The sequence below is a fragment of the Heteronotia binoei genome, chromosome 5 (assembly GCF_032191835.1).
Source record: "Heteronotia binoei isolate CCM8104 ecotype False Entrance Well chromosome 5, APGP_CSIRO_Hbin_v1, whole genome shotgun sequence".
NCBI classification, from domain to species: domain Eukaryota; kingdom Metazoa; phylum Chordata; class Lepidosauria; order Squamata; family Gekkonidae; genus Heteronotia; species Heteronotia binoei.
The window spans coordinates 24,677,305-24,701,592 of record NC_083227.1 but is presented as its reverse complement, the minus strand read 5'-3'; the positions used below and the strand labels follow the sequence as shown (position 1 = coordinate 24,701,592).

At 46.8% G+C, this 24,288-nt stretch overlaps 2 protein-coding genes across 2 annotated transcripts; both read left to right on the top strand.

Annotated features, from left to right (window-relative positions):
- Nucleotides 1-12,248: 12,248 nt before the first annotated feature.
- On the top strand, nucleotides 12,249-13,139 carry LOC132571858 (uncharacterized). Its single transcript, XM_060238651.1, has one exon. It carries the CDS (start codon nucleotides 12,288-12,290, stop codon nucleotides 13,137-13,139), a length of 852 nt encoding a protein of 283 aa, XP_060094634.1. The 5' UTR covers nucleotides 12,249-12,287.
- Nucleotides 13,140-13,900: 761 nt separating this feature from the next.
- On the top strand, nucleotides 13,901-18,798 carry LOC132571340 (zinc finger protein 3-like). Its single transcript, XM_060238146.1, has 2 exons — nucleotides 13,901-14,076; nucleotides 16,559-18,798. Exon 2 carries the CDS (start codon nucleotides 16,732-16,734, stop codon nucleotides 17,263-17,265), a length of 534 nt encoding a protein of 177 aa, XP_060094129.1. The 5' UTR covers nucleotides 13,901-14,076; nucleotides 16,559-16,731; the 3' UTR covers nucleotides 17,266-18,798.
- The last annotated feature ends 5,490 nt before the right edge of the window (nucleotides 18,799-24,288 follow it).

Here is a 24,288-nt window from a genome sequence, read left to right as displayed (position 1 = left end):
CCCCCAAAGAAGGTGCCCCTATCCTTCATTATTTCCAAAAGAGAGAAGGCATTTAAATGTGATGGCCAGAACTCTGTGATGGCAGAGCATATTGCAAAAAACATAAAGACCAACAATAAAATATTCTTCAAATATATTAGAAGTAGGAAACCAGCCAGGGAGGCAGTGGGGCCCTTGGATGACCATGGGGTAAAAGGATTACTGAAGGAGGATAGGGAAATGGCTGAGAAACTGAATGCATTTTTTGCCTCAGTCTTCACTGTGGAAGATGAGAACTTTTTGCCCGCCCCAGAACCACTAATTTTGGAAGGGGTATTGAAAGACCTGAGTTAGATTGAGGTGACAAAAGAGGAGGTCCTACAACTGATAGACAAATTAAAAACTAATAAGTCACCGGGTCCGGATGGCATACATCCGAGAGTTCTGAAAGAACTCAAAGTTGAACTTGTGGATCTTCTAACAAAAATCTGTAATCTTTCATTGAAATCTGCCTCCGTTCCTGAGGACTGGAAGGTAGCAAATGTCACCCCCAACTTTAAAAAAGGTTCCAGAGGAGACCCGGGAAATTACAGGTCAGTCAGTCTGACTTCAATACTGGGAACGTTGGTCGAAACCATTATCAAGGACAGAATGAGCAGGCACATTGATGAACACGGGTTATTGAGGAAGACTCAGCATGGGTTCTGCAAGGGAAGATCTTGCCTCACTAACCTGTTACATTTCTTTGAGAGGGTGAACAAACATGTGGACAAAGGAGACCCAATAGATGTTGTTTACCTTGACTTCCAGAAAGCTTTTGATAAAGTTCCTCATCAAAGGCTCCTTAGAAAGCTTGAGAGTCATGGAGTAAAAGGACAGGTCCTCTTGTGGATCAAAAACTGGCTGAGTAATAGGAAGCAGAGAGTGAGTATAAATGGGCAGTCTTCGCAGTGGAGGACGGTAAGCAGTGGGGTGCCGCAGGGCTCGGTACTGGGTCCCATGCTCTTTAACTTGTTCATAAATGATTTAGAGTTGGGAGTGAGCAGTGAAGTGGCCAAGTTTGCGGATGACACTAAATTGTTCAGGGTGGTGAGAACCAGAGAGGATTGTGAGGAACTCCAAAGGGATCTGTTGAGGCTGGGTGAGTGGGCGTCAACGTGGCAGATGCGGTTCAATGTGGCCAAGTGCAAAGTAATGCACATTGGGGCCAAGAATCCCAGCTACAAATACAAGTTGATGGGGTGTGAACTGGCAGAGACTGACCAAGAGAGAGATCTTGGGGTCGTGGTAGATAACTCACTGAAAATGTCAAGACAGTGTGCGTTTGCAATAAAAAAGGCCAACGCCATGCTGGGAATTATTAGGAAGGGAATTGAAAACAAATCAGCCAGTATCATAATGCCCCTGTATAAATCGATGGTGCGGTCTCATTTGGAGTACTGTGTGCAGTTCTGGTCACCGCACCTCAAAAAGGATATTATAGCATTGGAGAAAGTCCAGAGAAGGGCAACTAGAATGATTAAAGGGATGGAGCACTTTCCCTATGAAGAAAGGTTGAAACGCTTGGGACTCTTTAGCTTGGAGAAACGTCGACTACGGGGTGACATGATAGAGGTTTACAAGATAATGCATGGGATGGAGAAAGTAGAGAAAGAAGTACTTTTCTCCCTTTCTCACAATACAAGAACTCGTGGGCATTCGATGAAATTGCTGAGCAGACAGGTTAAAACGGATAAAAGGAAGTACTTCTTCACCCAAAGGGTGATTAACATGTGGAATTCACTGCCACAGGAGATGGTGGCGGCCACAAGTATAGCCACTTTCAAGAAGGGTTTAGATAAAAATATGGAGCACAGGTCCATCAGTGGCTATTAGCCACAGTGTATGTGTGTATATAAAATTTTTTGCCACTGTGTGACACAGAGTGTTGGACTTGATGGGCCGTTGGCCTGATCCAACATGGCTTCTCTTATGTTCTTATGTTCCCTTTGGAGTTCAATTATGCTTGTCACAACTTTGCTCCTGGCTCCAACCTCGATGTCTCCTGGTTCCACCCCCAAAGTCCCCAGATACTCCTTGAATTGGGTTTGGCAACCCTAATTTAATCTATAGAGACTCCTCCCCCTCCCTCCCGAGGCCCCACCCCCAAAATCTCCAGGTATTTTTCAACCCAGAGGTGGCAGCGTCTCCTGAGTGTGGGGAGTGTATGATCGAGAGAAGAAGATGAAGATGTTGGATTTACATCCCATCCTCCACTCTGAGTCTCAGAGCGGCTCACAATCTCCTTTACCTTCCTCCCCCACAACAGACACCCTGTGAGGTGGGTGGGGCTGAGAGGGCTCTCACAGCAGCTGCCCTTTCAAGGACAACCTCTGCCAGAGCTATGGCTGACCCAAGGCCATGCTAGCAGGTGCAAGTGGAGGAGTGGGGAATCAAACCCGGTTCTCCCAGATAAGAGTCCGCACACTTAACCACTACACCAAACTGGAGAGGGGTCCAAAGCAAATCTTATTTTGGGGTGCAGTGCTTTATAAATTTTCCTCAGTATTTGTCCTTGTCTGCAGAAATAAAGAACTAAGAAACATGAAGAAGGAAACAGGAACCAACATCTACCTCATATATCCCCCACCTCAGGCAGCCTGCTAGTGCTTTTCAGTCCCTTCAGTTTTACAGTCCCAGGAGGGTTATCACCAGTGTTCCCTCTAAGCTGAGTTAGCGTGAGCCAGCTCACAGGTTTTTTAGTCTTTGGCTCACACACTTTTTCTTAGCTCAGGAAAAATGGCACAGGAGCAAACTAATGCCGTAGCTCACAATTTTAATGCCAGTAGCTTACAAAGTAGAATTTTTGCTCATGGGTCTCCACAGCTTATGGTAGCCCCGTGGCACAAAGTGGTAAAGCCGCAGTACTGCAATCGGAGCCCTCTGCTCACGACTTGAGTTTGATCCCAGCGAAAGCTGGTTCAGGTAGCCGGCTCCAGGTTGCCTCAGCCTTCCATCCTTCCGAGGTCGGTAAAATGAGTTCCCAGCTCGCTGGGGGGAAAGTGTAGATGACTGGGGAAGGCAATGGCAAACCACCCCGTAAAAAGTCTACCATGAAAACGTTGTGAAAGCAACATCACCTCAGAGTCGGAAACAACTGGTGCTTGCACAGGGGACTACTTTTACCTTAAGGAGCCTCATGGTGCAGGGTGGTAAAGCTGCAGTACTGCAGTCGGAGCCCTCTGCTCACAACCTGAGTTCAGTCCCAGCAGAAGCTGGTTCAGGTAGCTGGCTCCAGGTTGACTCAGCCTTCCATTCTTCCGAGGTTGGTAAAATGAGTACCCAGCTTGCTGGGGGGAAAGTGTAGAGATGACTGGGGAAGGCAATGGCAAACCACCCCCTAAAAAGTCTACCATGAAAACGTTGTGAAAGCAACGTCACCCCAGAGTCGTAAATGACTGGTGCTTGCACAGGGGACTACCTTTAGCTTTTACTCCACAGCTTAGAGGGAGTATTGGTTATCACATAGGACTGTGATTCTGGGCTGGGAAATACCTGGAGATTTTAGGATAGAGCCTGAGGAGCACTGGGTTTGGGAAGGAACACCAATGGGGTACAACGTCATGGAGGCCACCTTCCAAAGCAACTATTTTGTTCCGGGAACTGATCTCTGTCACCTGGAGGTGTTATCCCTGGAGATCTCCAGCCTCCACCTGAAGATTGGGAACCCTAGGTACAGGGGGGGTTGTGGGGAAGAGGCTATGCTGGCCTTCTAGGTGCCCCCCTCCAAACTGTCTGGCATGTAACCTAAACTCACAGGGTTGTTGCGAGGATAAAATAAAGGCGAGGAGAATTATATTATTTATTTCATTTCTGTACCACCCTTAGCCAAGCTCTTTGGGCAGTTTACAACAAATGTAAAACAATAACACCAAAAACAGTTAATTAACATTCATTTTAAATATATATATATATATAAGATCAGGACCGGATCTACATGTTTTTTGAGGAAGGCCAAAATTAAAAAATGGCGCTCCATTATGGGCCATTCTATCTTATGTTCCCATAGACTATAATGGACTCCATACCCCCCTCTCCACTGGTGCCCGGGGCAAGCACCCCCCCTATGCCCCCCCCCCCAGATCCAGCCCTGTATAAGATAACGTAAGAACATTTAAAAATTCAGAAACAGTATCAAACGTTTAACAGAGGCACCAAGCTAATCATAACGGGCCTCTGAATGACCAAGTAGATCATGAAATGCCTCTGTAAAGAAGGATGTCTTAATTTGGTGTGGAAAAGATGGCAGATTAGGCACCAGGTCAGTGCAGGGAGGTTGTTCCAAAGATGAGGGGCCACCACTGACAAGGCCATCCCCCTAGTTGCCACTAGTCAGTTCAGGTCTCTATTGGGGAGAAAGATGAGAAACAAATGAATGAATAAGAAAGAGAGGGTGGCAACAGTTAGGTATTCCTTGATCAGATTCCAATAAAGACCACAAGCAGAACTCTGTGCTGAGACTCATCTGACAGACTTCTTCCCAGTTGCCATCTGCCAGGAGAAAAAAATATGGTCATCTGCTCTGATCTTTATTTACTTGCGTATTTATTTCCTACCTTCATTCATATTTTACCTTCCTTCCCACTGCGGGATGCAAAGCTGCATAGTCGTTCTCTTCTATTTTATCCTCACAACAATCTGAGTATGTGTGACTGGCCTAAGGTCACCCAGCAAGCTTCTGAGGCAAAGTGGGAATTTGAACTGTGATCTCCCAGATCCTAGTCCAGCACTGTAACCCCTGCACCACCCAGATCTATTTCTGGGGCACTGATCACCGAAGGGAGACCCCCTTTATTCAACTTCAGTTTGTATTTTGCCCCTTCTCCTGGGCTCACACTCAACACTCACTCTAAACTGTGGAGTCTTGAGAGCAAAAATACATAGTTTGCCATACATATAATTTACTTTTGTTAAAAAGTAAATTAGGTGGACAAGGACATCACTATCCAATGTATTTCTCTTTTAGCTGTACTGATGTACTCAAATAGGGATATTGGCTGTTTATTTAATTACATATACTAAACCCATCTTCCACGATATTTTAATGTATTTTTCTTTTAATGGCAAACGATATGTATGTTACATGTTAAAAGGTAAATTCGTTGGATGAGAAAAACCTCTGCGAAAGGAATGCCCTCAATTTGGCCCAGACTTGCTTATAACAATAGAGTGATTAGCAGACATTCTCACATTTTGACATGTTACTGTGTTATTAGTTTCTCATGCTCATGTTACCCAGGTGAAAGGTTTGCTCAATTTGTTAATTTTACTATGCTGTTAATTTTACCACAGTGAGCCCCTTGGTGCAGAGTGGTAAACCTGCAGTACTGCAGCCAGAGCCCTCTGCTCATGACCTGAGTTCGATCCCAGCAGAAGCTGGTTCAGGTAGCCACCTCCAGGTTGACTCAGCCTTCCATCCTTTTGAGGTCGGTAAAATGAGTACCCAGCTTGCTGGGGGGAAAGTATAGATGATTGGGGAAGGCAATGGCAAACCACCCTGTAAAAAGTCTGCCGTGAAAACGTTGTGAAAGCAACGTCACCACAGAGTCGAAAGCAACTGATGCTTGCATAGGGGACTATCTTTACCTTTTTTAATTTTACTATTCTGTCATTGGATCTTAAATTTGTGCATTCTAAACCCCTGCCTACCTGCTATATGTAGCTCTACTCACTGATTCCATGGTCTGATGAAGCACACGAAAGCTTACATTCTGAATAAAACTTTGTTGGTCTTAAAGGTACACTTGACTGCTACTTTGTTCTACAGCTCTGGTCTAGTGTCCGCTTTGGTCTTCCAATGGTTCAACTTACCAGCGAGCTCCACGTGGCTAGACAGGCAGGAAACCGGGAGAGGGAAGAGGAGGAGGAAGGATGTGTCAGAGGTCAACTTCAATGCACTTCCTGCGATGCTTGCGGCAAAGGCGATGTTCGTGGGATTTCTTTGCCTTGCAAGAGGAGAGCTGGGAGGTTGGTGCGTGATTCGTTACAGGAGTTTCTGGGAGGAAATTTGGGGAGGGGGTAGCGCATTGCAAGAATGGAGGTAAAGTAAACGTTTGCAGCTGGGAGGGGCTGGTACCAATGAGGAAACAGACCCACCCCCTCCTCTTTTTTAGGAAAAAAAATCAAGCAAGTCGTAGCCCGTGGCACCAAGGATTTTGTGTTTTTATTTTAATTGGAACCTGGCACTTTCTTTCTCTGAAAGGTTTTCTCGGGGAAGGGATGAAATGATTAGGAAAGGGGGAGCTTTGCTTGCTAAATGCAATAAACGGAGCTTCCCTGTGCTAGAGCAGTGTGCTTAAACATATGAAGCGGTCTTATACTGAGTCAGACCTTTGGTCCATCAAGGTAAGTCCTGTCTACTCTGAACGGCAGCTGCTATCCAGGGTCTCAAGCAGAGAAGAAGACCACAAATTTATACCCTGCCCATCTCTCTGAATCAGAGACTCAGAGCAGCTTAAAATCTCCTATATCTTCTCCCCCCACAACAGACACCCTGTGAGGTGCATGGGGCTGAGAGAGCTCTCCCAGAAGCTGTCGTTTCAATGACAGCTCCTACAAGAGCTATGGCCTCTTGTAGAGGTCTTTCCCATCACCTTCGCCTGATCCTTTTAATTGGAGATGCCGGGGATTGAACCTGGGACCTTCTGCATGCCAAGCAGATGCTCTACCACTGAGCTGTAGCCCTTTCCAAAAATCCCTCCTGTGTTTATTCAACTTCATGTATTCCTCCGCCTTTCTTTCCAAAGAAGATCTGAAATGGTTTACCCCATTCTCTGTCCTTCATTTCCCCCCTAACAACACAGTTTGGTGTGGTGGTTAAGTGTGCGGACTCTATCTGGGAGAACTGGGTTTGATTCCCCACTCCTCCACTTTAGCTGCTGGAATGGCCTTAGGTTAGCCATAGCTATTACAGAAGTTGTCCTTGAATGGGCAGCTGCTGTGAGAGCTCTCTCAGCCCCACCCACCTCACAGGGTGTCTGTTGTGGGGGGAGAAGATATAGGAGATTGTAAACCGCTCTGAGTCTCTGATTCAGAGAGAAGGGTGGGGTATAAATCTGCAGTTTTCTTCTTCTTCGAGATAGATTATGCTGAGAGTGTGCCCCCATTCACAAACTTGCCCATTTGTTGAGGCCATCATTCATTAGTCAGAGTGTCCCTGATTTGTGATGTTAAACAAGTCTATCTGAGGCTGGCATTTTGCTGAGGTTTTCTGACCCTGTTGTGGAACTCCTCAAGCGTTTACACCTTGCATGAACTCTTGCAATTTCTGTGCAGTTTTTATTCCAATGGCTTTTATTGTTGCCTTTTGCCATAGTTCAGCATGTTTTTATATAAATATATCTAATAATCAAGCAGGCAACTAGTTCCTGAACGGCAAAACCCCAACGATTTTAGCCACTTTGAGTCTCCATTGGTGAGAAAGGCAGGGTGTAACTAAAGCAAATAAGTGAAATAAATAACTGCAAACAGGGTTCATGGTTAGGAGCCTCTTCAGTAGGCAGACAAAGCTGACTTTGTAAATTAACTTACAGTGAAAAATATGGAAAATGGCCTAATGTACCCTCTAGGAGGCTCATACCACTTATTTATTTAAAATATTTATGCTGCCTTTTCACCCCAGTTTTAAAATAATAGAATAGAAATCCCAGTTTTAGAACAAAAGAATCACAGAGTTGGAAGGGGCCTTACAGGCCAATTAATCCCATCCCCTGCTCAATGCAGGATCAGCCTAGAGCAGGGGATACCAAACTTGCTTAATGTAAGAGCCATATAGAATAAATGTCAGATGTTTGAGGGAGGGAGGGAAGGAAGGAAGGAAAAAAAAAATAGATGGGGGAGGGGAAGGGAAGTTGATGCAGCACAGTCCCAACCAATCTTTGCCACCACAAAATAACTTCCCCCTCCCTTTCTCAAAATACTAGAACTTGAGAGTATCTAGTGAAGGTGATGGATAGTTGGTTCAGGACAAACAAAAGGAAACAGTACTTCACATAGACAGCGATTAAAATATGGAATTTGCTGCCAGAGGATGTAGAGGTGGCCACAGAAATAGCTTTAAAAGGAGATTAGATAGATTCATGGAGAATAAGTCTGTCAGTGGCTAGTAGCCATGGTGACTGAGGACACTAAGCCTCTTAATCCCAGAGCCAGGAGGCAACATCCGGGGGAATTTATGGAGTTCTGGCCCCAGTGGTGGATCTCCCGTGTAACAAGCAGCAACATCTGCCCATCTCATTTTGATGACTTGTAATTATTTTTGTCTAGAGGAGAACCTCTCCCCGCCAAAGAAAAAACCTGTACAGCCTGAATGCAGGAAGAAGCACTTATTCATGCTCCTGCTGTGAGCACCTGATGTGTTTTATGCTCAAGGCAATCCTTCCATACGTTTATTTCAGCTGATAATTGTGCTTCATGTAGTAATGGAAGCAAATGAGAAATTATTTGAGAAAAGATATGAGATTTCAGCAACTGCTCTCTACTCTGTCAAAAAGTCTGCTGCGTGCCTTGGCTTAATCATTCCTTTTTACAGAGTGGTTCTGAAGATAATTTTTTTTAAATGTTTGTTTTATTTGAAGCATTCGAATCCTGCTTCCATATAATTCAAACAATACATAGCATATATGACATACATCAATACATCAAATGTTTCTTTCCCCCCTTTTGCCTTTTTATTCCCTCCCCCACAGAACGACCAGTAATAATACTTATTTTATATCTGTAACCATGAGCACACCTTTTGGAGTTTAACCAATATATCATTGTTGACCTCTCCTGCTTTTACCCATCTTATATACTCCAATCACCTCTTCTTAATTGCCACAATCTTATCCTCACCTAGCTTTTCCTGTTTTAATATCGATAATATGTCCGACTGGATCCATTCATATAAGTATCCATTCCATCTGTCCATAGTCCACTTCGTAGCATCTTTCCAGCCAAATGCTATAACTGCATGAACAGCTAAAATCATAGCTTTAAATAGATCCTGATAGGATTTATCTATTTTATAGTTCCCCAAAATTCCCATAAATAACACTTTCCCCGATAGCTCCACTTCAAGCTTACATACTTCCTCTACCTTTTCCAAGGTCTTTTGCCAGAATTCAGTCACCTTTGAACACTCCCACCAAAGATGTGCATAATATCCCTTTTCCTTTTTACAATGCCAGCAATCAGATGTCATACCCTTGACCATATAAGATAGTTGAGCAGGCGTTCTATACCATTTCAGTATTAATTTCATCTCTAGTTCTCTAAATTTCTCCATTTTGAAGATAAAATGCTAAGGGGTAAGGGGGGAATGAAAATGTGCTAGTTAAAAAGAGGCAAGATAAATGAGAGAATGAAGAGAAGATGAAATGGGAAAGATAACAGACTGCAGAATAAGGAGAAATAATTTATATTACAACTAGTATCAAAAAGAAAGTCAGGGTCAGGAACTAAGAAACAGGAAAAACATGTTTCAGCTGAACAAAAAAAACAAGACAGGCAGGTGGCAGAGATCAAAAAAGGTGTGCTGAAGACTGCAGAAGCCCAAAGGGTGATTATGGAATTCTCTGCCACAGAAGTGGTAGTGGCTGTAAGCATAGACTACTTCAAGAGGGGACTGGATGAACATATGGAGCAGAGGTCCATCAGTGGCTATTAGCCACAGGGTATAGATGGAACTCTCTATTAGCCACAGAGTATAGATGAAACTCTGTCTTTCTCAAAATACCCACCTTCTCTGATAACCTGCCTCACATTTCCCCACTTTTCTTCATTTCCCTTCCCAACAGCTGCCTTCTTGACATACCTTGGATCCCTTTGTTTTTCCCTTCCCTCCTCATCCCACCCAAGGGCATGAAACTCACCCATAGCAAATTTCTAGCACTCATTGTATTTCTCCCCACAACGGGCCTTATTAGTAGTCATTTTATAAACTATCATGCCCCCACCCCTTATTGGTGTGTGTTTTAAACAGAAAAGTCTCAGACCCTTCAGCCGTTTCCTCCTAGGGAAGGTGCTTCCATCTCCTCATCATCTTTGTTGCCTATAGGGTCAACCATAAGTTAAGAAGAATAGGAGGAGATTGAATTTGTACCTCACCCTTCACTTGGAGTCTCAGAGTGGCTTACAATCGCCTTTCCCTTCCCCTCCCCACAACAGACATCCTGTGAGGTAGGTGGAATTGAGAGATTTCTGAGAGAACTGCTCTTGAGAGAAGATCTCTGAATGAACTTGTGACTGGCTCAAGGTCACACCAGTAGGTGCATGTGGAGGAATGGGGAGTCAAACCCAGTTCTCCAGATTATCCACGCTCCTAATCACTGCCCAAAGTGACTTAGCTGTGACTTGATTTTTTTTTTTTTAAAAAAATTCTAATATCAGTTGCAGAGACTGAGGGAGTTTTGGCTTTATGCCATTCCTGTATTCTTTTCTGAAATATTTTCCTGTCCACCATTGGACACAGTATACTGAGTTGGCTTCATCTGATCCTATGCTACAGAATTCAGGTCCACGCATAAAATTGAATAGTTGAATGAAATATGAGCCTTTGCACCACATGTTGGGGTTCAGTTTTCTGTAAACTCTCTGTAAAGTTGCTTCAAAAAAATCATGTTGGGGCCAAGGGTGCTGGTCCATCTCATTTCTTGCGATGCTAGCTTTCTGCTAGCAGGGAGATGCATGGTTTTTATTTTGTTTTAAGAGGGGAGTGTGTTCAAAAAGGTTGATTCCCTTTGCTGCTCAACTTTAAATCACGCAAAATAGACATTGGGTTGTATCCAGCTAGTTTTTGAGTTGAGGGAAAAGGGAGGAAGGGGCCCCTTTGACCACACACAAAGGCCAGCCTGGGGATCGTGGGGACTTAAATGGATAAAAGCCATGTGAGGGATGGGAGGAGGAGGGCTGGGGCAGATAAAGTGAAAAAGCTGGCTGGATCCTGCCCATTGGTGATAGATAAAGTTGCAGCCACCTTATGGCCACCCCTTATGGCAAGAGGTGTCCAGAGGTGATTTGCCATCGTCTTCCTCTGCATGGCAATGCTGGACTTCTTTGGTGATCTCCACTCCATAAATTAAACCTTTATCACAGAGGTGTCAAATGTGTGGCCTAATGGCCAAATCAGGCCCCTGAAGGATTCCTATCAGGCTCGTGAACAACTCACTGTCATCTGCTTCCTTTTCTCTCTCTTGCTTCCTTCTGCATCACAGTTTGCTTTGCCAGACTTGCTCAATCACACAGGAGCTACAGAGCAAAGCCTTTATTTTTTTCCATTGGCTGACCAGCACATGAAGCAACTTGCCCAGCCATTTCATGTTTTCCCCTTGGTTTTAGGCTCAAAGCATTGACCATGAGATTTCTGAAATGAATCTCAATAAATCAAAAGTAGGTTTGCAACTTAAAGGCACACACCTGAACAGGCTACTCAGGATTGCTACAGCACAGACATGGTCTCTAGATTTTGATGCGATAATTCAGAGCAAGAGGTGTCAGTTATAAGAAACCGTTAAATAAACAAAATATTGCAAGAGTTGCTAATCTTTAAAAAATGTTTTAAGTTTAAAAAAAAACTTTAATTCTGTTTGTCTGTGTCCTTTATAAAGTTTACATATCCACTACCTGGCATTAGCATTTTACGACACACATGGCCCGACCCAACAAGGTCTCATTTATGTCAGATCTGTCTCTCATATCAAGTGAAGAAGAAGAAGATATTGGATTTATATCGCACCCTCCACTCCGAATCTCAGAGTCTCAGAGCGGCTCACAATCTCCTTTATCTCCCTCCTCCACAACCCTGTGAGGTGGGTGGGGCTGGAGAGGGTTCTCACAGCAGCTGCCCTTTCAAGGACAACTCCTGCGAGAGCTATGGCTGACCCAAGGCCATTCCAGCAGGTGCAAGTGGAGGAGTGGGGAATCAAACCCGGTTCTCCCAGATAAGAGTCCGCACACTTAACCATTGCACCAAACTGGCTCTCCGAATGAGTTCGACACCCCTGCTCTATCGCTATTAACGCAAGCTGTTTTTTGTTTGTTTTTTTACAGGGTACTGTAAAACCGGAGTTGTCCGGCTGGCTTAAATCGGCGCATCTTGGTAATCCAAAGGAAGCCTGTGCCGCGCTTTGCTTCAGCTGGTGAGAGTGCCGGGCTATGCTAACAGGACTTCCCACCTATCCATGGTCTAAGTGCTGCTTGCCTTGCTAGGGTATTAAAAAAGCCCCACGGCGGGTGGTTTCTTCCCACGCTTTGCCAAGGAGGGACCCGGCTGAGCTGGGCACAAGGCCATGGCCACTGCAGGCTCCTCAGCCCCGTGCATTGAACTCCAGGCTGCTCTGGAACAGTGGCTGCAGGCGGAGACGAAATTCTCACCTGGCCCCAAACTGGAGGAGGCAGAAGAAGAAGCAGCCCCAGACGCCACCCAGATCTTTGGGAACTTTCTGAGATGGATGGTGGAGCAGATCAAACAGGAGCTGGGCAAGGGGGTGTTGGCACAGTACTGGCACGGCCGGTGGAAGGTGTTCCTTGAGAGCGTGCAAAGTCCGGGGAATGAACAGCTGCCCAAGAAAGAGCGGGAGGACAGCAAGGTCTCTCTGCCCTGCCCGGAGAGAGAGGTTTTGGTCCGTCCGCAGCTGGGAGGAGAACAGGGAAGGGGGCCCGTGTCTGGGGTTCGCGGGACGGCTCGACAAGTTTGGGCAGAAAATCACAGCAGCCCTGACTGTGGCAGCTCCAGGAGGGTGAAGGAAGAGCCGACCAGTGAGGGCACTGTCACCTGGGAGGCCAAGCGCCAGCTGTTCCGGCAGTTCCGCTACCAGGAGGCCGAGGGCCCCCGCGAGGCCTGCGGCCGTCTCTGGTTCCTCTGCCATCAGTGGCTGAAGCCCGAGAGGCATTCCAAGGAGCAGATTCTGAAGCTGTTGATCCTGGAGCAGTTTCTGGCCATCCTGCCCCTGGAGATGCAGAACTGGGTCAAGGAACGCGGTCCGGAGACTTGCTCTCGAGCGGTAAACCTGGCCGAGGATTTCCTGCGAGGGCAAAGAGAGGCCGAGAAAGAGAAGGTGAGGGGTGTTATTTTGGTGCTGGGTAGAGATGTGGGGAAGGTACAGGATGGGGACCCCTTACCTGGCTGGGACATTCTTTAGTGAAGCGGGGTAGCGAGCATAGTGAGCCATGATCCAACAAGTCCTTGGTTCAAATCTTGCTTCTGTTTCAACCGTCTTTCTCAAACCTCACTCTCTCTCTCTCGGCTGGAATTCACATCTGCAAAATAGAAATAAGAGTCCTGCCTTACCATACAGAGTTAGAGAAGACAGAGAAAGAAGTACGTTTCTCCTTTTTGCACCATGCAGGAACTCATGGGCACTCAATGAAATTAATGAGCAGTAGGCTTAGATAAAAGTTAGTCCTTCTTTACTTAAAGAGGAATTCACTGCCACAGGAAGGGACAGTGACTACAAGCACAGACAGCTTCAAGAGGGGGATTGGATAAACATCTGGAGCAGAGGTCTTTCCGTGGCACCACAAGGCATAGAGGGAACACTCTGGCTGGGCAGTGATGCTCTGTCTTCTTGGTGCTTGGGGGGGACAACGGTGGGAGGGCTTCTGGACTTCTGGCCCCCATGGTGGACTTCCTGCTAATGACGGCTGGGTTTTGGCCACTATATATTGGATTGGCCACTGGTCTGATCCAAATGGCTTCTCTTATGTTAGGGGTGGTCAACGGTAGCTCTCCAGATGTTTCCCCCCCTACAACTCCCATTAGCCCCAGTCATCAGCCATGCTGGCTGGGGCTGATGGGAGTTGTAGGCAAAAAACATCTGGAGAGCTACCGTTGACCACCCCTGTCTTATGCTCTTGGGAGGACAGTGCCAAGTTGTGTGAAGCACTTTGAACACTGAAAATGTTGTATAAGTTTCAAATATTTTGCATTATTGTTGTTGTTGTTATTTCAGGTTCCAGGGCTGGTCCAGGAAGAAGCTCTGACTTTCCCCGCAGAAGAACACTCTTCATCAGAGATTGAACAGGGGGCTCTTGGTATTGTGATCAAAGAGGAGAGTGAAGATGATTCCACCTATTTGGGTGAGGAGCTGTTATGCTATAGAAATCTGAAACTTCCCGGTTACCCTGATTCATTGCTTCCTGGCCTCCGTGATGGGTGTTTAACCTGGGACCTGAGGCCATAGGTAGTTTTTCTACCAATATAGTGTCATAACCACTGCCTGACTATGCCCAAAGGAAGGAAGCCTCTCCACATTCAGAGGCTACAGGAGGGGCTGTGGCTCAGTGGTAAAGCATCTGCTTGGCATGCAGAAGGCCCCAGGTTCAATCCCCAGCATCTTCAGTTGAAAGAATGAGGTAGACCAATGGTCTAACTCCATAAAAGGTAGGTTCATTTAGGGAGGGGGCCATGGCTCAGTGGAAAGGCATCTGTTTGGCATGCAGAAGGTCCCAGGTTCAATCCACACAATCTCCAGTTGAAAGGATGAGGTAGACCAGGAGTCTAACTCAAGAAAACACAGATTCCTTTTTTTAGGGAGGCTGCCATGGATAAGTGATTCAGCATCTGCTTGGCAAGCAGAAGGTTCCAGGTTCAGTCACCAGCTTCTCCAGTTGAAAATATCAGGTAGTAGCTGATGAGAAACACCCTGGAGAGCTGGTGTCCGTCTGAGTAAGTGATAACTGACCTTGATGGACCTATGGTTCAGTATAAGGCCCCTTCGGTTCAGTATAAGGCACCTTCAAGTGATATCACCTGATACTTCTGAAAGCTTTCGGGGCAGGCTTGTCTAAGGGCTCCCAGAACCGCAAAGCAACTGAGCATAGAATTCCCCCTGCCGCCTCCACCTTCTTTCCACCCAAACTTCTTTTCACCTTTTTTGCCTTTATACTCACACCCACCCAGGTTTACCCCCATCCTGTTAGCTCTCTTCCTTCTCTGCCCAGCTCCTTCGATGGGAGGTTCCTTCGCACTTCCCTCCATTGGATTCCTGTCTGCTTCAGGATAGACTGACCATCTGACTCAGTGAAAGGTGCCTTCATTTCGAAAGGGGTCATCGGCTTGGCATGCGGAAGGCCCTGGGTTGAGTCCCTGGCATCACCAGTTAAAAGAATTGGGTAGCATGCGATGTGAAAGACCCCAGCCTGAGACCCTGTAGAGCCACTGCAGGTTAGAATAGACAAGACTGCCATTGATGGAGAGTCTCCAGGGCTTTTTTTTTTTGTAGCAGGACCTCCCTTGCATATTAGGCCACACACCCCTGATGTAGCCAATCGTCCAAGAGTTTACAGGGCTCTTAGTACAGGGCCTACTGTAAGCTCCAGGAGGATTGGTTACATCAGGGGTGTGTGGCCTAATATGCAAAGGAGTTCCTGCTACAAAATAGATCCCTGAGGGTCTCTATCTGTATGAGGCAACTGTGTGTGTGTGTGTTTGTGTGCGCGCACATTACCCTAGGTAGGGGCTTTTGAAGAAGAAGATGATGAAGAAGAAGATATTGGATTTATATCCCGCCCTCCACTCCGAAGAGTCTCAGAGCGGCTCACAATCTCCTTTACCTTCCTCCCCCACAACAGACACCCTGTGAGGTGGGTGGGGCTGGAGAGGACTCTCACAGCAGCTGCCCTTTCAAGGACAACCTCTGCCAGAGATATGGCTGATCCAAGGCCATTCCAGCAGGTGCAAGTGGAGGAGTGGGGAATCAAACCCGGTTCTCCCAGATAAGAGTCCGCACACTTAACCACTGCACCAAACTGGCAAATGAGAAGCAGAGGTGGTTTGCCATTGCCTTCCTCTGCAGGATCTTCCTTTGTTGTCTCCCTTCCTAGTAGTGACCTGCTTAGCTTCCCAGATCTGTTGAGATAAGGCAACTATGCACACGTGAATAAAAAGGTAAAGGTAGTCCCCTGTGCAAGCACCAGGTCATTACCGACCCATGGGGTGATGTCATAGCATGACGTTTTTACAGCAGATTTTTTACGGGGTGGTTTGCCATTGCCTTACCCAGTCATCTACGCTTTACCCCCAACAAGCTTAGTACTCATTTTATCGACCTCAGAAGGATGGAAGGCTGAGTCAACCTCGAGCTGGCTACCTGAACCCAGCTTCTGCCAGGATTGAACTCTGGTTGTGAGCAGAGCTTGGGCTGCTGGACTGCAGCTTTACCATTCTGCGCCACGGGGCTCTTACATGTATACTTACAACCAGGGCTTTTTCTGAGCAGGAACACATAGGAACGCAGTTCTGGCTGGCTTGGTGCCAGTGGGTGTGGCCTAATATGCAAGTAAGGTCCTGCTGAGCCTTTTCTGCTCAAAGCCCTGTGTGAAACAATGGTGACGTCACAGGGTGTGGCCTAATATGCAAATGAGTTCCTGCTGGGCCTTTTCTACAAAGAAAGCCCTGCTTATAGCTATAACTAAAACAAAAATGCAGACTTGTACCTAAAACCTGTGTCTCTATTTTGCTGATTAGTAAATCACAGCTATTTCTAATTGTTTGTTTCCCTTCCCCCCCCTGCTCAGCGTGATCTTATTTTCATTAACGTGCGCCATTCGCTTCTTGCAGATGATACCTGGGGGAGCGAGAACGAGTGGGAAGCGCGGGCGGCATGGCTGGAGGCAGGCGAGAGGGAGGAAGAGAACTGCAGGGATCCCGCTGGTCTGGAGGAAAACGAACCCGGGCAGTGGAAGCGGCAGCCCCTCCCGAGCCACCTCTACGAGATCTCGGCCGACCAGAAGATGCGCCTCGAGCAAAAGCAGAGCACCTGCGCTGTGTGCGGGAAGGCCTTCAGCCGCAAATCCAACCTCCTCCGGCACCAGAGGATCCACACGGGAGAGGAGCCCTACAATTGCCCCGACTGTGGGAAGAGGTTCCGCTGGAGTACCAGCCTCATCGCTCACCAGAAGATCCACACGGGCGACAAGCCTTTCAAGTGCCTCAAGTGCGGCAAGGGCTTCAACCACACCCAGAACTTGGCCCGGCACGAGAGGCAGCACCGAGGGAAAAAGCAATACACCTGCGTCGTCTGCGGGAAGAGCTTTCGGCGGAGCTCCAACCTGCTTATCCACCAGCGGGTCCACGCCGGCGAGCAGCCGTACAAGTGCTCGGACTGCGGGAAAAGCTTCAGCTGCCAGTCCAGCCTCTGCGGGCACCAGAGGATCCACGGAGGGGTCGAGGAGAGGTACAGGTGCTCCGTCTGCCCGGCGAGCTTTGCTTTTCAGTCGAGCCTCGTGAGACATCAGTCTCTCCATGAGGGGGAGAAACCTCACTGAGGCTCGGACTGGGGAGAAAGTTTCATTCAGCAGCAGAGCCGTTTGGCCTATCAGAAAATCAACATGGGGGCAAAATTGTATCAGCCGCCGGACTGTCAGACCTGATCCTGTGGGAAGCGAAGTCTTAGACAACAGAGCATATGAGCAAGAATGACTTTATGGTTGAGGGTGGGTACACAAAATCACGAGCGTGCTCATTATTCCCCTTCCTGGGTGAGGTGAACCCAACTTTTTACCTGCTTTATTGTGGATGCTGGGTTCCCCCCCCCCCCCTTTTTCCATCTGCTTTGTCCCTCTCTTTGTGCTATTATTCTCCTTCTCATACTTTTATTGAAACTACTCTATGTAAGATTATATGTTTAAATAACTGTATAGTGCCAGCATTTGGGGATTTTTTGAATTTTTGTTAAGATTAAAAACTGCTCTAAGGAGGAGGAGGAGGGGAGGGACTTAGTGATGTCACTGGTATCCAGCCAGTCAGTGCTCTTTTGCATTGGAATGGCCTGATTTGCTTCTCCTCCCTCCAAAAGACCCCTTGTACGAAGCAACCAGTGAGTGCCCTTCCCAAAACAGAACGGCTCCTGCTCATACGTATGTATCAGTTTGTCCTTCATAATGCTCAAGACAAGGGGTGGGTAGGAGGAGGGCTCTTAAAGCAGTGACAAAGAGTCTCTCCCCCCCCCCCCCCGCACACACACATGCATACCAACTTGTGCCAGAAAGGATTTAGCAAGGGACAAAAAGGAACTCACCTGGAAGATGCAAATCTAGTGCAAAAATGCCATCGCTACCAATCCAGCAGATGCGGGGCCTTTTTTTTTTTGCAGCAGGAGCTCCTTTGTCTATTAGCCCCCCCCCCCCGATGTAGCCAATCATCCAAGGGCTTACAGGGTTCTTAGAACAGAGCCCCCTGTAAGCTCCAGGAGGATTGGCTACATCAGGGGTGTGTGGCCTAGCAGGCAAAGGAGTTCCTGCTACAAAAAAGAACGCCCTGTGCAGATGCAAAATTGGACACAGTTTTATGATTTGTCTGGAGGGAGAGGTATGGATCCCTCTAAATATCAGAGAATATCTCTTCTTAAATTTTAGCTTTGTGCAGAGGAATCCCTTTTCTCGTGAGTGCATATCTGTGTATATATATATATTTAAATAGGCAAGCTGGTGTAGCTTAGTCAGACATCTGGCTTCCCCGCGGAGCTGGAAGCCGGATGAGGTGTGGCCTGTAGCCCCCTTTCCCCTCCCCTCGACGCAGGAGCAAAACCAAGGACCCTTCCACCCTCCTCTCTGTGTATGCAAAATATAGGTTTTTTGTGTTTGATGAAATAAAATAACACTTTTGTTTTCTGTTTGGGGGATGGCACTTGGGAAGGGCCAGTCAACATAAGCGGGCTTCATTAAGGGATGTGTTTGCTGGTTGTTTCTTATCGACTTGCATGTGACATTTGGACTTCTCTCGGGGGCACGGTTGTGGCTCCAGGACCTCTTTGCTTCCTCCCCCCCCCCCCAAACAAATGACCATCGTTTAACCAATAACAGGTCTGTGTGTCATTTTGCAATTCAGGTAAAGCTAAAGGTAATCCCCTTTGCAAGCACAGAGTCAGAATGATTAAAGGGTTGGGGCACTTGTTAAGAGTCCCGTGACACAGAGTGGTAAAGCTGCAGTACTGCAGTCGGAGTCCTCTGCTCACGACCTGAGTTCGATCCCAGTGGAAGCTGGTTCAGGTAGCCGGCTCCAGGTTGACTCAGCCTTCCATCCTTCCAGGGTCGGTAAAATGAATACCCAGCTTGCTGGGCGGAAAGTGTAGATGACTGGGGAAGGCAATGGCAAACCACCCTGTAAAAAGTCTGCCATGAAAACTTTGTGAAAGCAGCATCACCCCAGAGTCGAAAACAACTGGTACTTGCACAGGGGACTACCTTTACACTTGTTAAAGAGCTTGGGGCTCTTTAGCTTGGAGAAACGTCGACTGCGGGGTGATATGATCGAGATTTACAAGATTATGCATGGAATAGAGAAGGTAGAGAAAGAAATACTTTTCTCCCTTTCTCACAATATGAGAACTCATGGACATTCAATGGAATTGCTGAGCAGTCGGGTTTATAATGGATAAAAGGAAGTACTTCTTCACCCAAAGGGTGATTAACACGTGGAATTCACCGCCACAGGAGGTGGTGGCAGCTGCAAGCATAGATGGCTTCGAGAGGGGATTGGATCAACATATGGAGCAGAAGTCCATCAGTGGCTATTAGCCACAGTGTATTGTTGGAACTGTCTGTCTGGGGCAGTGATGCTCTGTATTCTTGGTGCTGGGGAGGCACAACAGTGGGAGGGCTTCTAGTGTCCTGGCCCCACTGATGGACCTCTTGATGGCACTTGGGGGGGTTTTGCCACTGTGTGACACAGAATGTTGGACTGGATGGGCCATTGGCTTGATCCAACATGGCTTCTCTTATGTTCAGACTTATCTGATAAATAAAAACAGATCCTGAATTGCATCCTGAAGACAAAGAGAATTTGGAGGTGTAAAAACCCAAGTTCATTTTGCATTATTTATTTGCTAATGGGTGGAAGGTGCCCACAGATGAACTGGGGTGGGGAGGGGTACAGCAGCACTAAATGCCCAAAGGGCATAACAACGGCAATCTAACCTATGCTCTGCAGAGCAGTCATTCTCCCAGTACCAGCAGCCCAGTCAACACAGAGATGGGATTTTATGGTTTCCCAGTTGCCAGCATCTGCAGACAAAGTGCATGGCAGTTTTCCCCACAGCTTTTCTGCCCAAATCTTCCAGGAAGGCTCATTTCCCCTTGAGCTACCAGGATTTCTGCAATTTAAAAAAATTGGCTGTAGAATATCATCTTGATACAGCATTGTGCTAATTCAGAGGTGGCCAAACTCACTTAACATGAGAGCCATATAAAATAAATGTCATGTTTGAGAACTGCAAGATATGAATGACAGATGTCAGAAGGAAGGAAGAAAAAGATGGGGAGGGTGGAGGGAGAGGTAGAAAGAAAGCAACTTCAAGAGTATTCTCCGAGCTGCCAGCTGGCTTAGGTTGGAGAAGTGATTTAAAGAGAAATGCCTTCTCCAAGTCATCTGCCAGGACAGTGCGGGCTTCAAGAGCCACACAATGTGTGCAAAAGAGCCACATTTGGCTCCTGAGCCACAGTTTGGCCACCTCTGTACTAATTGGTGTGGCATTTCTCTGACCTCCCTGTTTTCATTTTAAGAAAAGTATTCCCTTCTCTTGCAAAAAGACGCCTTTTCCCTACTATTTCCACCAGGGAAGGGGCTAGAACACATGAAGCTGCCTTCTATTGGATCAGATCATCGGTTCATCAAAGTCGATATTGTCTACTCAAACCAGCAGCGACTCTCCAGAATCTCAGGCTGAGGTCTTTTGTATCACCTCTTACCTAGTTATCTCAGTGGGGCAAATTAGGTTTCCAGGGCCACTTCACATTGGGATTACTGGTGTATGAAAGAAGCCCCCCTCCCTCCGCCCCGTTTGTGTCATGGTCCCAATCAGGGCTTTTTTTGTAGCAGGAACTCCTTTGCATATTAGGCCACGCACCCCTGATGTAGTAGGATTGCCAATCCCCAGCTGGGGGCAGGGGATCCCCCAGTTTGGAGGCCTTCCTCCTGCTTCAGGGTCATCAGAAAGCTGGGGAGGAAGCAGAAATGTCTGCTCGGCACTCCATTATTCCCTATGGAGACTGATTCCCATAGGGTATTAGTGGAGAATTGATCCATGGGTGTCTGGTGCTGGGTGGGGGGAGCTGTTTTTTTGAGGTAGAGGCACCAAATTTTCAGCGTAGCATCCTGTGTCTCTCCCCAAAATACCCTCCAAGTTTCAAAACAATGACCAGGGGGTCGAATTCTGAGAGCCCCAAAAGAAGGTGCCCCTATCCATTATTTCCAATGGAAGGAAGGCATTTAAATGTGACAGCCAGAACTCCCTTTGGAGTTCAGTTATGCTTGTCCCCAACCTTGCTCCTGGCCCCACCCCCAAAGTCCCCAGGTATTTCTTGAATTGGACTTGGCAAGAGATTACAGGTCTTTTAGTACAAGGCCTACTGTAAGCTCTTGGAGGACTGGCCACATTGGGGAGGTGTGGCCTAATATGCAAAGGATTTTCTGCCCCCCCCCCAAAAGCGCCCTGGTTCCAATCCAAATCAGGTCCTTGTCCACCTGACTTTTAAAGACCCAATGGGTGCTCAGTTATTACAACTGCCAGAGCTTGGTCTGTCTGAGGCCTGTTGGCAATAAACACAGGTAAGTGTTTATTGGCATGCAGACTGATCGAAATGAATGTCAATACATTACAAACTTCCTGTCAGCTCCCAATAAACGATTCACAGAGGAGGCTGCCTTTTGCATGTCAGTATTGTCCACGGCCCAACCAAGAATATACAGCTTTTTGGAGCATTCAAAGCAATTTATGTACATTGTCTCCTAAACCCCTCCCTTATGGAGAAGGCCAGTATTGCTATCGTGTAGGAGAAGGGGAAGAGTTGAAGTGAATCGGTGTGCTGGCATTTGTTGAGTCTGAGTGGATGATCTAATACTGCTTGCTGTTTGCATCATTGAACTGTGAGGGCTGCTCAGCTTGACATCCAGTTTGCTGGATGATGCAGTGGGTGATCTAATAATGCCCATTGTTTGCAACACTGCCAGCTGATTCCACAGTTGAACAACTCTGACCATAACAAAGTTTTTCCTAATATCAAGCCCAGGGGTGGCCAAACTTGCTTAAGAGCCACACAGAATAAACTTCAGATGTCTGAGAGTCGCAAAACATGAACATTAGATGTCTGGGAGCCATGAGACATGACCATCAGGCATCTGAGAGTTGCAAGACGGAGGGAGGAAAGCAAATAGGGAGGTGGAAAGAAAGCAACTTTAAATGCATTCTCCAAGCTACCAGCTAGCTTGGCTTGGAGAAGTGATTTAAAGATTTAAAGCCTTCTCTAAGCTGGTCAACAACACAGTGGGGCCTTTAAGAGCCACACAATATGTGGAAGAGCCACGGTTTGGCCACCACTAATCTAGCCAGTGTCTTCCTGCCCTTAATTTAAGCCCATTATTGTGAGTCCTCTCCGCCGCCGCCAACAGGAACAGCTTCCTGCCCTCCTCTTAAGTGACAGTCCTTCAAATAGTTAAAGAGAACAATCGTGTCCCCCCCTCAGCCTCTTCTTCTCCCGACTTGAACATTTCCAAGCCTTTCAGCCTTTCCTCATAGGGCTTGGTTTCCAGGCCTCTGATCATCCTCATCACCAAATACATATGGCATGTACATAGATATACACTATCTGGTTATTCATTGTATTAGGTATTATTGTACATCGCTCAGAGCCTGACTACGGCTGGGATGGGGCGATTCATTGTCAAAATAATAATGGGAGGGACGGTGGCTCAGTGGTAGAGCATCTGCTTGGTAAGCAGAAGGTCCCCGGTTCAATCCCCGGCATCTCCAACTAAAAAGGGTGCAAGCAAATAGGCGTGAAAAACCTCCGCTTGAGACCCTGGAGAGCCGCTGCCAGTCTGAGTAGGCAATACTGACTTTGATGGACCCAGGGTCTGATTCAGTATAAGGCAGCTTCATATGTTCAAATAATAATAATATGACATATATCAGGGGTGGCCAACAGTAGCTCTCCAGATGTTTAACTCCCATCAGCCCCAGCCATTGGCCATGCTAGCTGGGGCTGATGGGAGTTGTAGACAAAAACATCTGGAGAGCTACCCCTGACATATATAATATGTATATGTTGTATACCAAGCAGCATAAACGTATGGCTTCTCTCCAGAATGGATTCCTTGGTGATGCATAAGATTTATTTTCTTTAAGTAAGAGTATTCTATGCCACCTCTTCAGAGTCTTGCTGGAGGTGGCCTACAACTAAAATAATGTTGCTAATGTTTGTTTCTTAAAACAAGCTGTTAAAACAAACTAGAATGCAACAAAATTCTAAAACTACCCAGAAAATGGACCCCAGAATAAAAGCAAACAATTCAAAACAGCTGGAAGTATACCCCCCCCCCCTCATTAAAAGTCTGGGTTAAAAATGGTGTTTTATTTAAAACATTTCTCTGCTGCCTTTCCATCTCATCAGGGCCCCTAGTGCAGTGAACATAAAAACATGTTTTTAACATGTTTAACATCTAAAGTTATAAAATAATTCAATTAAAAACACATTCACAACATCAGAATCATGGAGAATGGCCAGTAACCATTATCATGGGTACTTGATTTGGCTTGATGTCTAGAAAGCAGTCAAGTACATGAGAGGAGAGCCTCAGGGAAGGGGCCACCATAGAAAATGCCTTGTCTTTTGCAGCCATCTGCTTCACCTCTAAAGGCGGGGGCACAGAGACCAGAGCTTGAGAGGCACATCTTAGCAGGTGGGCTGGACAGTACGGAAGGAGAGTCCTTCAGGTACCCTGGTTCCAAGACACTGAAGGCCTCAAAAGTAAGAGCCAGAACTATGAACTGTCTTCAGAAACAGATTGACAGCTAGCACAAATCTTTCAGCACGGGGGGTGTTCTATTATAGGACTTCTATCCAGTTTGGTGTAGTGCCTAAGAGTGGCAGACTCTAATCTGGGAGATCCAGATTTGATTCCTACTCCTCAATATGCAGCCAGCATATTGTGTCAGTCACAAGTTCTCTTGGAGCTTTCTCAGATCCACCTACCTCACAGGTTGTCTGTTGCAGGGACAGGAAGGGAACAGAAATTGCAACCTACTCCGAGTGAAGAGTAGGGTATAAATCCAACTCCTCGTCTTCCTCTAATCAAACCCTCAGAAAGATGTGGCCACCCCTTTTGGACCAGCAGAAGTTTTCACACCATTTTCAAAGGCAGCCCCACCTACAGCGTATTAAAGCAACAGGACGTGATCCAAGTATGGATCACCATGGCCTGATCAGGCTTTTCAAGGAACGTCTGCAGCTGGCTTATCTGCTGAAGCTGGTCAAAGGTGCAATGTGCTATGAAGGGGATCTCTCAGCCACCGG

Bases quoted from the DNA above. Each gene is read 5' to 3' on its own strand.
- LOC132571858 (XM_060238651.1), top strand. From the start codon at position 12,288: ATGGCCACTGCAGGCTCCTCAGCCCCGTGCATTGAACTCCAGGCTGCT.
- LOC132571340 (XM_060238146.1), top strand. From the start codon at position 16,732: ATGCGCCTCGAGCAAAAGCAGAGCACCTGCGCTGTGTGCGGGAAGGCC.